The 14,585-nt window shown below is 46.4% G+C and overlaps 1 protein-coding gene across 2 annotated transcripts; it reads left to right on the top strand.

The window, feature by feature from the left end:
- The first annotated feature begins 383 nt into the window (after nucleotides 1-383).
- LOC144123530 (uncharacterized) lies at nucleotides 384-8,621 on the top strand. Of its 2 annotated transcripts, none has more exons than XM_077656347.1 (3): nucleotides 384-484; nucleotides 1,024-1,144; nucleotides 8,134-8,621. In XM_077656347.1, the coding sequence occupies exons 2-3, from the start codon at nucleotides 1,092-1,094 to the stop codon at nucleotides 8,549-8,551; spliced, it is 471 nt and encodes a 156-aa protein (XP_077512473.1). In that variant the 5' UTR covers nucleotides 384-484; nucleotides 1,024-1,091; the 3' UTR covers nucleotides 8,552-8,621. The 2 variants fall into 2 exon arrangements, with proteins under 2 accessions (XP_077512473.1, XP_077512474.1); XM_077656348.1 differs by having other exon boundaries at nucleotides 1,010-1,144.
- The last annotated feature ends 5,964 nt before the right edge of the window (nucleotides 8,622-14,585 follow it).

Genomic DNA, 14,585 nt, shown 5'->3' with positions numbered 1-14,585 from the left:
GTACTACTTAAATGTCACTAATTCAGAAAACCAATACTCACTAAATACACTTCTTTAAAACTAATCAGTAATCGCAGACCACGTTATGGTTCGCAAAAAATACGAAAACATTCTGGTTGGAAGCAAAAAAAATAATTCCTTCCACTTCAACTTTCTCCAGATCGGTGCACATCAATGTGTCACTCAGGTATCATCATTTTAATGAAGATAAATACAATAGCATCTGTTCAGCTGGTATGAACTAAAAGAATCACGGGAAACAGTGTGTCTTTTACTAACATACGCAAATAATCAAGTTTATACCTTTTGCCAAATTAAGCAATAGTGACCACAGCAATAATGAGCCACAGAGCTTGTGAGCTTTTCCATGCCGTCGTCACCATCGCCACTAATGATGTGCTTAAAGTAAAAATGGCGTCATACTGCCTCGATTGACCACAGCTCTCGAATCATCTCTGGTGGCGGGGAGGAGTTGATGCCGCTGGTAAGCATGGACATTCTCGCATTTATTTTCACTTTTAACCAATCGCTCAAATGAGTAATGTGCATAAAAAGTATCGCCAAAATACAGCTTTTCGAATTTTCTGGCCCCGTAGCAGAGGTTAAATTCTGTATGCTATTGACTTCTGTGTCCTGTATGGTGGTTTTCAGAGGTTTGTTCTGCGCATTTTAAATCTGCACATTAGCAACACCGCTGAGAAGAGGCTCCAGAGAGCAACAGGACAGCCGCTGTTCTGTACCTTTCGCTGTATCCGCGTAGCTTTTTTTCTAGCGGCGTGGCCACTTATGAACGTAAATAAACTCGCAGAAATTTCCGTCTTGCTCCGCAGGCGTCAGCTTTTGAACAGGTAGCTACGGATGATTAGGCTGTACTGTATATATCAAGCTGATGTTAAAAATACGATTGATGGGAACTCCTGCAACCAGTGTCAACTTCCTGTACTGCTTTTCACTCCTTGCCCCTGTTGGAAAATGGGACGTAGCTGGGGATGTCTACATTAGAAAAAAGACCCTTCCTTGCAGTGAAAGAAAAGAATGACGTCTCCGCAAGTGCCCAGACAACTTGTGCCCAGGAGTGCAGCCCTTTCCACATGTCCAAAACGAACGAGGAGGGAACGTCTGCTCATGGAGAACTGCAAAGCAGGTATTGAACCAGCCCTCACGAAACATCGGTCATTACTTATATTTGCAGTCGCTGTGAACAAGGCTGGCCTGCAATCAAATACGAAACACCTGACTGAAGATATGCTCGGCGCCTTCCATCTCGAATGGGCCGAAATAAGACCTAGTGAGCTATTACATGACGGTAGCCAACAGCACCCGAAACAAAGGAGCATAGGGGATGCCTTTTTTTAATTCGTAGTTTTTCATCAACGAGGGATTAATAAAAGCAGATGAAAAAACAACCACATGCCGCTGATGAGACCCGAACCCACGACCTCCGAATTTCGGGTCCGGTGCTCAACCAATTGAGCTACGGCAAAGGCCGTTAAATATTCTGCTTTCTGGGATATTTATGTGTAGTGCTAGTGAATCTTGAGAGTGTTCACCAGCGCCACTCTCACCTGGCTTTCCCTGGCTCCCTGGGTGAGTGGACGCCTCAGTCGCGCTTTGAGGTACGTGGGGTGAGAGAGAGAGAGCGATAGTATTTCACCACTATCCTCAAAAGCAAAGGAAAGGCGCATAGCTGGCCCCCTGGGACAGTGCACGCCTCAGTCGCCCTTTAGGCTACGTGCCGGCAGAGACAGATGTGCGCTGCAGGCGTTGGCATTGACAACGTTGTGGCAGAAACATGGCACTGAAGCTATAGTCCGTCGGCGTTCGTTGTGTTCATTGGCGTTGGCGTTGACAAAGTTCAATACTATGATGATTTTGAGGGAGTGAAAGGCACGTACCTGATGTGTTAGCTTTCTCTTGTGTTTTTATATGTAGTAATTGGCCCCCTGGGCCAGGAAACCTCAGTCGCGCTTTGAGCTACGTGGAACTCTTGCCAGCTCCCTCGGCGGAGGAATGGGACAAGCTCTTGGCGAGTTCAAAAGAAACATTAACGCAGCTGGCCTTCATCACGCGAGCTCAAGAGGCCGCCCCCGACTGGAGGCAAGCCTGGACTGGCCCCAGCCCCAACTAATCCATTCCATTTTGTGGCAATAAACTTGTAACCACCACCACCACCACCTTAAGCTACGTGGCGGTAGAGACAGGTGTGGCCTCCATGCATTAGCATTGACGACGTTGCGGCAGAAACGCGGTACTGAAGCTATGCGCCGTCGGCGTTCATTGTGTTATTGGCGTTGGCGTTGGCAACGTTCTAGACTCCGATGATTTTGAGGATAAGAAGGGCGCATATCTAGCTCTCTGGGTCAGTGGACGCCTCATATGTGCTTTGAGGTACGTGGCGGTGGTGAGAGAGAGAGAGATGTGGACTGCATGCATTTGCGCTGACAACGTTGTGGCAGACAAGCGGCCCTGCAGCAATAGGCTGCAGCGTCCAGTGGGTGACCAGCCTATTGCGGTCAACCATTTAACTGCCACCTTACAGGGTGGCAGGGTGGGCGCGCTGCCTATCGAGTATGCGCAACGCACTCAACGTAACAGACGCCAAGCCGACTCTGCTTGCCCGATCACCATCATCGTCATCATCACCAGCCTGCCTACACCCACTGCAGGGCAAAGGGCTCTCCCATGTCTGTCTAATTAACCCTTTCCTTCGCCAGCCGCATCCACCTTATGCCTGCAAACTTCTTAATCTCATCCGCCCACCTAACCTTCTGCCGCCCCCTGCTACGCTTATTTTATCTTGGAATCCACTCCTTAACCCTTAAGGACCAGCGGTTATCTTGCCTTCGCATTCCATGCCCTGCGCAAGCCCATTTCTTCCTCTTGATTTCGACTAGGATGTCATTAACCAGCGTTTGTTCCCTCACCCACTCTGCCCGCTTCCGGTCTCTTAACGTTACACCTATAATTTTTTTCTTTTCATGGCTCGCTGCGTTGCCCTTAACTTAAGCTGAACCCTTTTCGTTAGCCCCCACGTTTCTACCCCGTAGCTGAGTACCGGCAAGATACAGCTCTTGTACGCTTTTCTCTTGAGGGATATTGGTAAACTGCCATTCATAATCTCAGAGAACCTGCCATATGCGCTCCACCCCATTCTTGTCCTTCTAGTTAGTTCCCTCTCATGATCCGGATCAGCTGTCACTACCTGCCCTAAGTATTCCTTTAACACTTCCAGCACCTCGCGGCCAGTTGTGAACTCTTGTTCTCTTGCTAGACTGTTGAGCATTACTTTGATTTTCTGCACGTAAATTTTTAGACCCAGCGTTTTGCTCTGCCTGTCTAACTCATTTATCATGATTTGCAGTTCACCTCCTGAGTGACTCAGCAAGGCAATGTCATCAGCGAATCTCAGATTATTTAGGTATTTCCCATTAACTCTTATTCCCAACTATTCCCAATTCAGGCCTCGGAGCACCTCCTATAAACATGCGGTGAATAGCATTGACGACGGGCGCGGCATGCTTGTTGTGTGAGTTCGGAGAACTTGAGTGCCCGCTCCCTAGAGAAATCCCGGCTGGGGTCGCGATTTGCCCGGCAAATAAGTACTCGGGCTAGATTATCAGCGGCCTCATTCCGGGTTTGCCAGTGGGCCGGCACCCACATGAGCTCAATACGCCTATCGGAATTTAGGGTGCACATTCTCAATATCTTCCACGCGGGGGCAAGGACGCGTCTGCGGGCGAAATAATGACTGTTTTGGAATCGCTAACTATATAAGCCGCATTGGTTTGGGCGATGGCTTATGCTATAGCAGCTTCCTCTGCTTCTTCCGGGGTACAAGAGGGGTCTATGAAATGGGCGAGTGGGGGAGCTACTGGATGGTAAGCCACAGCTACTGAACGGTCTGGACCACACGCGGCGTCCACCCAGCGCACATCCTCTGAAGTGCCATATTCTTATGGAGAGCTTTGGTTCGCGCAACTCGCTGGGATTGATGTTATTCTGGGTGGATATTCTTTGGAAGGGGTTCGATGATAAAGGCGGCATGCACGGCGCGAGGGAGAGAGATTAAGTTTGCAGCGTGTGCGGGTATGCAAATTCCCAGAGTCTAATATATGCCGCCCTATTTCCGTGCCAGCCAGACGAAGATACTGTGTGTGTCGAAGAGCCTCTCTAAGTTCTTGTATAGTGTTTTGCGTTCCTAACTTTAAGAGCTTCTCCGAGCGTTAGCTGTTTGGTTTACAGAATTGATACCGTTATTGGCCGAGCACTAGCACGGATTGGTAAATAATGGTATCAATTCTAGTGAACCAGATAGCTAACGATCGTTACTTCAACGTCTACCAGACGGTGGCGCCATCTTTTTGAAGCAAAAAGCTTCACTACGCCAGCTTTGCGAGCCGTCAGCGGGGCCGTAAGTTTGACCTTGAATGCAGCTAGAGGTCAAACAAGGAAATGACGCCTGGCTCACATATCTCGGTGGACACACGACCCGCGCCCGTAAGGGAAAATGAAATGATAATAATAATAATTGGTTTTTGGGGAAGTAGCCGAGCGCCCTAACGTTACACTGAGCCACCGCTGCGGGTATAACTCGCAAGGGAAAGAAAATGAAATGAAAATTGCTTTTAAGGACAGGAAATTACGCGTCTCACATATCTCGGTGGACACCCGAATCGCGCCATAAGGGAAGGAAAGTGAAATAAAGTTGGTTTTAAGGAAAGGAAATGAGGCCTGTCGCACATATCTCGGTGGACACACGAACCGCGCCGTAAGGGAAGTAAAGTGAAAGTTGGTTTTAAGAAAAGGAAATCAAGCCTGTCTCACATTGGGCCATTTCCTTTCCCCCGAAAAAGCAATTTATTGTTTTTAATTGGTCTTTGGGGAAACGAAATGGCGCAGTATCTGTCTCATATATCTTTGGACCCCTGAACCGCGCCGTAAGGGAAGGAATAAAGGTGGGAGTGAAAGAAGAAACGAGAAAATAGGTGCCTTAGTGGAGGGCTCCGGAATAATTTCGATCACCTGGGGATCTTTAACGTGCACTGACATCGCACAGCACACGGGCGCCTTAGCGTTTCGCCTCCATCGAAACGCAGCCCCCGCAGTCGGGTTCGAACCCGGGATCTCCCGATCAGTAGCCGAGCGCCTTAACCACTGAGCCACCGCGGCGGGTAGCAATTTATTGTTCAATTTCGCTTTCTGAAATTATCTACAGGGCTTGCGCGTCGTTTGTAACCGGATTTGGATCCATAGCTCCGCAAACAACGAGTAAAAATGTGGTTGTAAATATCACCGAAGCTATATTAAATATATACTTTCTTGTGTGAGCGATTTTAAGGTCGTTTCGAAGAAATCGAGATGTTTAACAAAAAAATGGCAGTGGCTCAGCTCGGCTATGCCAGGATATACGTAGCGAAAGGTACGTTTCCCTTCCTGAGCTTGTTGTGGTCACTGTATGTTTACCAATGAGAGACATTGGGTATAGACATCTTTTATTCATTTTGCTTGACAGAGACGGAGACTACCCGATGATCTGAGAAGCATGGTCTGATGCAGCGGTCTAAATTTTGTCGATACAGTATTTCTATTTGGTAGAGCCTCTTCATTATACAAGCTCTATAGTACACCATTGTGTAGTCTGGACGAGAGGGTCCGAAGGTAAATTGAAGTCAAACTTTTCTTTCATACACTAACTAAGAGAGTCCCGTTTCCCGTTTAAATCACCCCAAGTCACAACTGTGAAACCATGCCGTAGGCTGGCATACACGTGGCAACCACATCAATCGTCTGCTTGACAAATGTTGCCAGCCCCGCCGCGGTGGCTCAGTGGTTAGGGCGCTCGACTACTGATCCGGAGTTCCCGGGTTCGAACCCGACCGCGGCGGCTGCGTTTTTATGGAGGAAAAACGCTAAGGCGCCCGTGTGCTGTGCGATGTCAGTGCACGTTAAAGATCCCCAGGTGGTCGAAATTATTCCGGAGCCCTCCACTATGGCACCTCATTCTTCATTTCTTCTTTCACTCCCTCTTTTATCCCTTCCCTTACGGCGCGGTTCAGGTGTTCGCCGATATGAGACAGATACTGCGCCATTTAATTCCTTCCCCAAAAACCAATTATTATTATTATTATTATTATTATTATTATTATTATTATTATTATTATTATTATTATTATTATTATTATTATTATTATTATTATTATTATTATTATTATTACAGATGTTCCCAGTGCCACGTAGACTCCTTGGATGATAATGCCGCTTTCCAGAAGCTGAGCACAGCAGGCTTCACCATTATTCACCGCGATCGAAGGGAGATGTCTGTCAGCGGTGATGCCTTAATTGTTTCACGTACACACAGACTCCAGCGTTCTTATTGGTTCAAGCCAACAGTCAGGCGACAACCTCAGGATCGGAAGATCGAGTTAATCTTGTCTTGTCTATACCGCCGTTTAGCAGCGGCTGGACACTCCTACTCTGCATGCATGTCAAACATTGTGATACAGACGCCCACTACATCTCCGCCTTTTATACGCAATCCTGCGCATGCGACGCGGGGTTCGGGTGATAGAGCGGCGTGCAGCGAGGCGGCGACGAAGAACGTGGCGCAGCTGTGGGGTCTCTCTAGTTACCATGGTATCGGCGCATGCGCACAATTGCTCATACGCGTGACGTCACGCTCGGCTTTGACGGTGGAGCGGGCGCGCGGCCGCGGGGACGCCGAAGCGCACACCGCACTTTGCTCCTCTTTGGTTGCCATGGTAACGACGCGTGCGCACAACTGGCCTCTCCCATGTACCGCGAAATGCTCGACTGGTAGCCCAGTGTAGCTCTCGCTACAAAAATGCCTACTATTGTGTGTGTGTCACTGTCGTTAACGATGGAAACCGCCAATCGCTCGACCACAAACGTAGCCAGGGAGATGCAGCTTTTCGCTTTCGATCAGGGTTAGCCATAGCTAAATTACCAACAATTTTTTCATCTGCTTTTATTAATCTGCCATTTATGAAAAAGTTCAAATTACAAAAAACGACATCCCCTATGCTCCTTGTTTTGGTGGTTGTTGCCTTCCGTCATGTATACGAGAATCTCTTTTCCCTTCACCTGCACATGCCAGGCTACTTGCTCAAGGCTGGCATGAAAGGTCGGGCCAGCCTTCATCCCTGGCGTGAAGACTAGCGAGATCTTGTGTGGATCCAGATAGTCCGACACGTTTGCAGGAGCGTGAGGTGGTGGAAGCTAATTAGGATACTATATGTTGAGACGAATAGAGCCATAAAAAGTGGCTTGTATGCAGTTAATAATAGACGTGAAATTTTATGTTATGGAGACGAAACCACCAACATCAATATTGTTTTCGCTGTGCCTTTTAATTTAGGATTTACATCTTGGTTGCCCTCCTTTACTACCCTTCCGTACCCTTGCCCCGCAAAGCAATACAGATTTAGCTGAGGCGTTTTATCGAGACGCTTCGCTGCCACGACGTCGTCATCGAGCTGTTTTTGAAGCGAAAAGCTTCACTACGCTAGGTAAAGCAGTCGTCGCGCAAGCCTGAGACTGACCTTGAACGACCTTGAGCCTAACCCCGTCCCAAGCGGCGCTGGCCGACTGCCTGCCATCGGCTGTTCAGTGGCTCCTGGTCGGCGGCCGACTAGGTCGGAAAAACAAGCTCGGCAACTGATCGGGCCGTGAGCACATGCCAGGCTACTTGGCTCAAGGCTGGCATGAAATGTCGGGCCAGCCTTTAGCCCTGGCGTGAAGACAGCCGTTCCTCGCAAAGCTTGGCATATGCAGACGGGCCGATGTGGAGCCTACACGCACCGCCGGGCTACATTTACCACGGCACCTAAACTGCGCTTTGGTTTTATTTGTGGGCTCTTCTGCTGCCATGCTGATTTTACTCTATGCACTTGTGTTCCTGTGCCGTTTGTTTTTGGAAGCGCTTCCGGTGCGTGCCGCTTTCTCGTGTCGTCACTTTCATGGCATATTTGGAGCTTCTAGTGCAGCCATTTGATAGGAATACTGTGTTCGTGACACTTCTGATTGCGTGCGTTCCCGTTAGAACCAAAAATGAAGTTAAAAAACTCGCGTAGCATTTTTTTTTTTTACCCTGCTCTTGTTCCTCGGTGCCTCTAGGTTTCCGACGAGCCACTTGGAGCTCCGGCACAGCGGCGGCACGATCCGTTTCTCGTTCTTCAAACTCCTCGTGACGTTCTTGCTGTTCCTCACGGTGCTCATGATGGCATCGGGCGTCGCAGTGTCGGCCGCCACCAGCTGGCTGGTGGGCTCGGTGCTCATAGTGCCCGGCTTGCTGCTCCTCTGCTTCACGGTGCTCGTGGCCACGTGGATCTCGGGCCGCCGAGCGGCGTTCTCCGATGGCGGCGCTGATCCTTTCGCGGGCGTCGCCTACTCGATGCTGGCGCCGCACGCCGCCGATAGCGTCGTAGGAGAAAGCGTTGTCCACCATCGCGAGCAGCAGCAGGTCCGCGAGGCTCGGAAGAAGCGCAACCAACGGGTCCACAGGGGCTCCGGAAATGTCTCTTTCGTCGAGTAAAATGATTCTAACGCAGCCATGCGGTGGTGCATACTGTTTTGTCACTGCACTCTGCCGCCGCTGCTCTACAACGTGGAGCCCCGAAGGTGTTTGCCCTTACAGGGGAGACTACAGCTTAATTTGAAAAGAGTACGCGCGATCCGTTAAGCATGGCGAAGTCGGTTGATTGCACCTAAACCGACGGAATAGTATTTAGAGATAACATTGTGAAATCTGGCGTTGAGTGGCCATGGCTGGCGCAGAACTTCAGTGGTAGAGTCGTTTACCCTGTGTTGGACTTCGGCAGCTGATGACGACAACACGGCAGTGAAGGTCTCGGCTTCATATGCTGAATCATCAGTGTCCATTTCAATTTTTCACGAAGTCGTGGTTAAAGTGACAATGAGTAGTCAGCTTGCGTGCGAGCCACTGAAATAGCTGTTCATAACGAAAAAGAAAACACTGCGTGCATGAAGAGAGCAGGCAGATGCCGCACCTCCTTAATAACAACTTAATAATTCGTGGTTTAAAGATCTGCAACTTTAAGTATTTTGAATGTCTTAAAACATTCTTCTGTATGTTCTTGAAGTTGGAGGTAATGCATTTTCCTCGCATGGCTTTCTTTTCCAAAACCAGCAATTTATATAGGTTTTTTGCTGACGTATTTCCCCACACTCACGCACTGTAAGTAAGGCGATAATAGATAACAGAAGTGTGCACGAGTTTTTTTTTTATTGTGACAGGGAATGTGTGCCGGTGTCTGTTAAGCACGCCGACTGTTTTTCTGATTTTTGCACAGGTAGAATTTTATTGTTCCTTCCATTACATCTTTTCTGAAAAAAAAAATTACTTGTAAAGTTTTAACATGTTTGCGACTGTGATTGTGATGGGACCAAATGTAATGTTTTCGGGCAATTTTGCTCGAGAACCTGCTGCGCGGAAGAACACACTTTGTTTATTCATTTAGTGCTAGGTTATTGTTTGCAGACCAATCTTGCAGGCTGTAACACAACGAGCTTGTCCGTGTTAGAATACTTTCGAAATCTTTTCCTTCCACGTATACGGCGCAGTTTGCGTAAATAATGAACCTGCAAGCATTACTAGCTGCCACAATATCATTTATACAATATAGATAAAAGATCCGGACCAAGAATGCTGCCTTGTGTCACGCCAGATTTTATCGGACGGATGCGTGATTTGATTCCATCAAGTTCAACAAATTGACTGCGTCTGCTTAAATAGGACCTAATTGATTTTAATGACATTCCATGAAAACTATACTGTTCCTGTTTATAGAGAAGGAGTTTGTGGTTAACACAATCAAAAGCCTTACTAAGATCTAGATATATGGCAGTGTGAGAGCCGTTTTTTTTTTCAAGTATTTGAGATCATATCTTTGCGTAGCAAGAAGGTAGTTTCGGTTGTACGATTCTTTCTAAATCCATACTGACAGTCTGTAAGGTTATGTTTTCGTGAAAAATTGTCTAATCGAATGTTAATGATTTTTCTAGGCTTTTCGAAAATATGATAATATGGATATTAGGCGATAGTTCATAAGGTTACTTTTTCAGCCCCCTTGGGTATAACGACATCCTTTGCTATCTGCATCTGTTCTGGAAAAACGCCAGTGGAAGGAGATACATTGAAAATGTACGTTAATTGGTTAAATTGATTACGCATTTGACTGGCCAAATTTCTATGCGATCAGTGCCTTGGCAATGGCTGTTTTTAGGTTATTGAATATTGAGCAGACTTCCTCGATGGAAGCGGGCGCCAGGAATAGCGACTGTGGCACAACTCGTACTGTTGCAACTCTGTCCAAGTCGTCACCCGTTTCCCCCATCTTAACCTGCCAGTTTTACTCCATTTATTGTTGCACCATCGATAATCAGACTGTCATTGTATATACCGCGAGATTTTCTATTAAGTTCTTCGTTTAAATTTTGCTACATCAAATCACTTCATTTCATGTTGCTACTGTTAAAAATACGGTGAGAGTTTTCATGTTTTGCTTTCTGTTTTTCTTTTTATTCCATTCAGGAGTTTCTTACAGTCCATTCAATTAATCTGGATCACGAGTTTTCAGAAAGAACTCATGATGTTTATTTTTCCTTTTAATTTGCCTGATAAGGTATCCATAAGAATCCATGGTTTACGTGACTTCTTATACTTCCGTTTTTTTTTTTTTGAAGCTTGGAAAAAATCCGCCTTGGCGCAAATAAATTCACACAGACAAAACAAAAAGACAAGGAGACAACGGACAAAATGGACACCTATTTTTGGCGCCCGCAACCCACTTTTTTAGTGCCCAACAATATCCGGCCTCTATTGATCAGACAAAACTCTGTAAGTGCAGTAATTAATTTTTAGCTTCACATTATCGTAATTTCAAGTCCACTGCATTTGTTAGTGAGCATTATAGTAGAGTTGTTGCGGTACTTCTTGGCATCACAAAGCTTCGGACGGGTGACAATGGAAGTATACTCCTCACCCGTCAAAGATCAGCAGCGCTAGGGTGCAGCCCCAGCCGCTTTTGACTCCACTGTATCAACCATAGCGGACACGAAACTTTAGACCCAAACTGTGTATTGCACATAAGTTACAGAAAAAGAAACTAATATTTTCATACCATTAGGTAATTTCACTAAGTAAACGGTCCTAACTACGCTTATCCATACTTTAATCGGCAACACTTGATCGATCGTCTGCACGACGCTGGCGCTTCATTTAGTGCTAACTTGTGCCCTAAACTGTGTATTGTAATAAAAGCAGTCAATGTGTATAACGAGATACGCGTTCGATGAAATAGTTAATAAGGTAAAGAAAGTTCAGGGTGCAAACGACACCAGAGTTCATTTTTGAAGGCTGTGCGCTAAATAGGCGTTCGCAGCTAGCCCGTCAGAAAGCCTTACTGAACCACACCAGAGAAGCCACTATCATTCATCCCACTTGGGAGCTGTCAAACGCAGCTTTTAATTAGGACGGAGTATAAATAATAGTCTTTCGGCCTTTTCCGCTCAACTTCTAGGAAAGATGTATACTGAATTTTTCACCTTTAAAATCGAATAATTAAGCTAGGCTTGGTGCGCTTCCTCTAGTACTCATTTTTCCGCTCCAAAATCTGGTTCTCGAATACATGGAAATTTTACAAAATATTTCCGCGCCGTAATTATTTTTGAGGACGATCTAACATTTTTTCCAAGAGGACGTTTTCAGCAAATGGTAAAAAAGAGCTATTTTTCTTTTCCGACAATTCAGTAATTGCAATACTGCGTGGAAAATCAGGAGACGATGGCTGCAAAAACATTCTAGCGATCTCTAAGTAGGTCACCACCACACTAGCACTTATGATAGGGTCAGGGGCGTAGCCAGGGGGGGGGGGGTTCTTATGGGGGTTCAGCCCCCCCTCCTCCCACCCTCCCCGAATTTTTTTTGAGCTTTCACGCACCGCTGACCAAAACAACCACCAGCGCCGGAAGTCATTCCACATTTTGTCACCTACAGTGTCTTTTTCAGACTATAAAAGACATTTGGAGTGAACATTGCTAACTCAGGTTGGATTTCGTGGCAACGCCCATGCACCCGGAGTCATGTAATGCAAGGGGCCCATCCTAGCTCAAACTTTCAAGGGCCTGTCGATGGCCCGCTGTTGCGACTAAAATTTTGGTGCAATTACTCGCAATACAAAACCGGTGACAGCTGCTGCTGCGCAGTACACTGGAACGAAGGACAGCGTCATTGAGATTTTTCCCTGGCCGTTGCATATGTGCAAAAATGTAAAGGTTCTTGAACGACAAACATTCATTAAAACATTTGTCCTCTACTTGCTAACTCCATGGCCTTTACGTTTTCATATACGTTTTTCATGTGCACAGCTTTGCTGGTTCCGGACCGATATAGTTCTAGACTTCGTGTGATATTTTTTTTACTTAATAAATACGCAAACACATGGAACCATTGGTATTAGTTATTTCTGCCACGAGTGAACGATAAGGGGATAGTTGGTATTACATGATTACAAGACATAAAACTGAGCAGGGGACAAGACACAAAAGAGAAGCAAACAGGACGAGCTCGTCCTGTTTGCTTCTCTATCCCCTTCTCCCCTGCTCAGTTGTATGTTTTGTATTCATGTCTGCCAATATTTTTAAGACATCCGAATACATTCTTTTATTTTAAAAAATACATATTTTGCTTGTCTGGACAGTGTGTAGCGTTATCTAATACACAATAGCATTATCAATGGCAATAGAGATGCAGTTATTATTGCTGCGTTTGATCCCTCCACAAATTCTATGAGGAGGCCGCGCTGCAACATGAGTCCCCCCCCCTTCCCCCCCTCCGAACAAAATTTCTGGTTATGCCACTGGATAGGGCCATTTGAAACTGCTGCCGTCTGTTTATTACGTGTCACGAAAACAGCTCACCGAGTCAAGGCTACAGCTAGAACTTGGCAGTATTCCTTTGTAGATCTCTACAGCAATGTACCTGCGGCCGAAGGTTTCGTGAATATAGATAGATAAAAAGGAGGAAGGAAAGGCAGGAATGTTAAGCAGAAAGGGGTTCCGGTTGAATATACGTGAATATACTTCTACTTTAATAAGGCGAGAGAAGTGTTTAGCTGATGTTGAAAGACATATGATAGAAATGCGACATTTCATCATCGTCGCTGGTTTAGAAGTGCACATGTGTTTCCAAGCGTTGTAAATCAAGCCTTCAGTTAGCTGTTGGAAACACGCGCGCCTGCAGTGCGTGCGAAGTTGAATGGCTCTTTCTGCCACGGGCGCTCTTGGCTATACTTTGCGTGTGAAAACAAAAAAGAATAGCCATTTTGTCCTGCTTGCGTCAACCAACCTGAATCCCTGAGCAAAACGACATAGTGCTTTTGATTTCTTTCTTCCTGACACGAAAGTTATTCTTCATTACAGTGAAGACGTAACTGATGCGCCTGTAATTTTCGTCATTATCTGGATCATGGCAAAAGAATAGTATGCCAGCCTATTAACTCCTTAGACTGGGAATGCTTCGTCCCCTAATGTTGCTGCATTCCTGGGAAACTTAAATCTAAGCAAAGCTTAATTTGTTAAAGGAGCGAAAACAAACAAAGGCGTAAAAGCATTTTGCATGGCAGAAATCAATGCTCTTCATGTCCTCTTCTCAGTATGTGAAACAGGGCAGGCGAATATGCTGAGCTCGCAATGACAGGCAGTTAAAACGCACAAAGAGCCGCTCTTCGTCATGAGGACACTTTATATATTGTACAGTGACGTGCCATGCGCACTTGACTTTCAAGTCATTGTCTTACAAGAAATAAATAAAGTCCAAAAACGGCACAAAGTCACTTCATATGAGTGTCGCAAAGCAGAAAGCGACCGCGATTCCCGCTTGTGCGGCGAGCGGAACGGGCCCACTGTGAAGGCGTTCGTTAATAGCCTGCCTGATAGGAATTGCCTCGGGTTTCGGTGTCCGGGGCCAGCGGAGTCACCTTGCACGCCGCATTTGCGATTGGAACTGCGCCGGTGCTCAGACCCCATCACATAGTTTTGAGTTAAAGTTGGGGCTGGGCTTGAAGGCGCAAATGTTTCGCGGTGAAACGACAGGGTCTTAGACCGCCTTGTGAACGCGAATTTCCCTTCGTCGCAGCTGATCGCCCATTTCAGACGGGGTCTCCAGTTTTTCCCTTTGCTTATATTCTGGCTCGAAACTTTCTTGCCTCGAACGAGTAATCGAGTGAGAAGACATGGTGTGCTCTCGCAGTTTTGAACACAGTCGTACGGCACAGACAGCTGAATCGCGTAGGACAGACTAAAATATAAAGGGGATTCTGTGCGCAAATTAGACGCAAACAGAACGACGAAGCCTCCCTGCTTCCTGCAAAACGAAAATAATAATAAATATCCCTCATAAGCACTAGGAATTAATGAGCTGAGCATGAACTGCAGGTTGCGCTTCGTTGCCCTGAACGTGCAGCGTACTTTCCTCGAAGTCCGAGATTTTCCTAAGCAATAATGCCAACAGCGCATTTTATTAAGATAGGCTGAACTAAGTCTACGAG

Source organism: Amblyomma americanum, chromosome 3 (assembly GCF_052857255.1).
Source record: "Amblyomma americanum isolate KBUSLIRL-KWMA chromosome 3, ASM5285725v1, whole genome shotgun sequence".
In the NCBI taxonomy this organism is placed as follows: Eukaryota; Metazoa; Arthropoda; class Arachnida; order Ixodida; family Ixodidae; genus Amblyomma; species Amblyomma americanum.
This window is presented reverse-complemented; position numbering and strand designations above follow the sequence as displayed.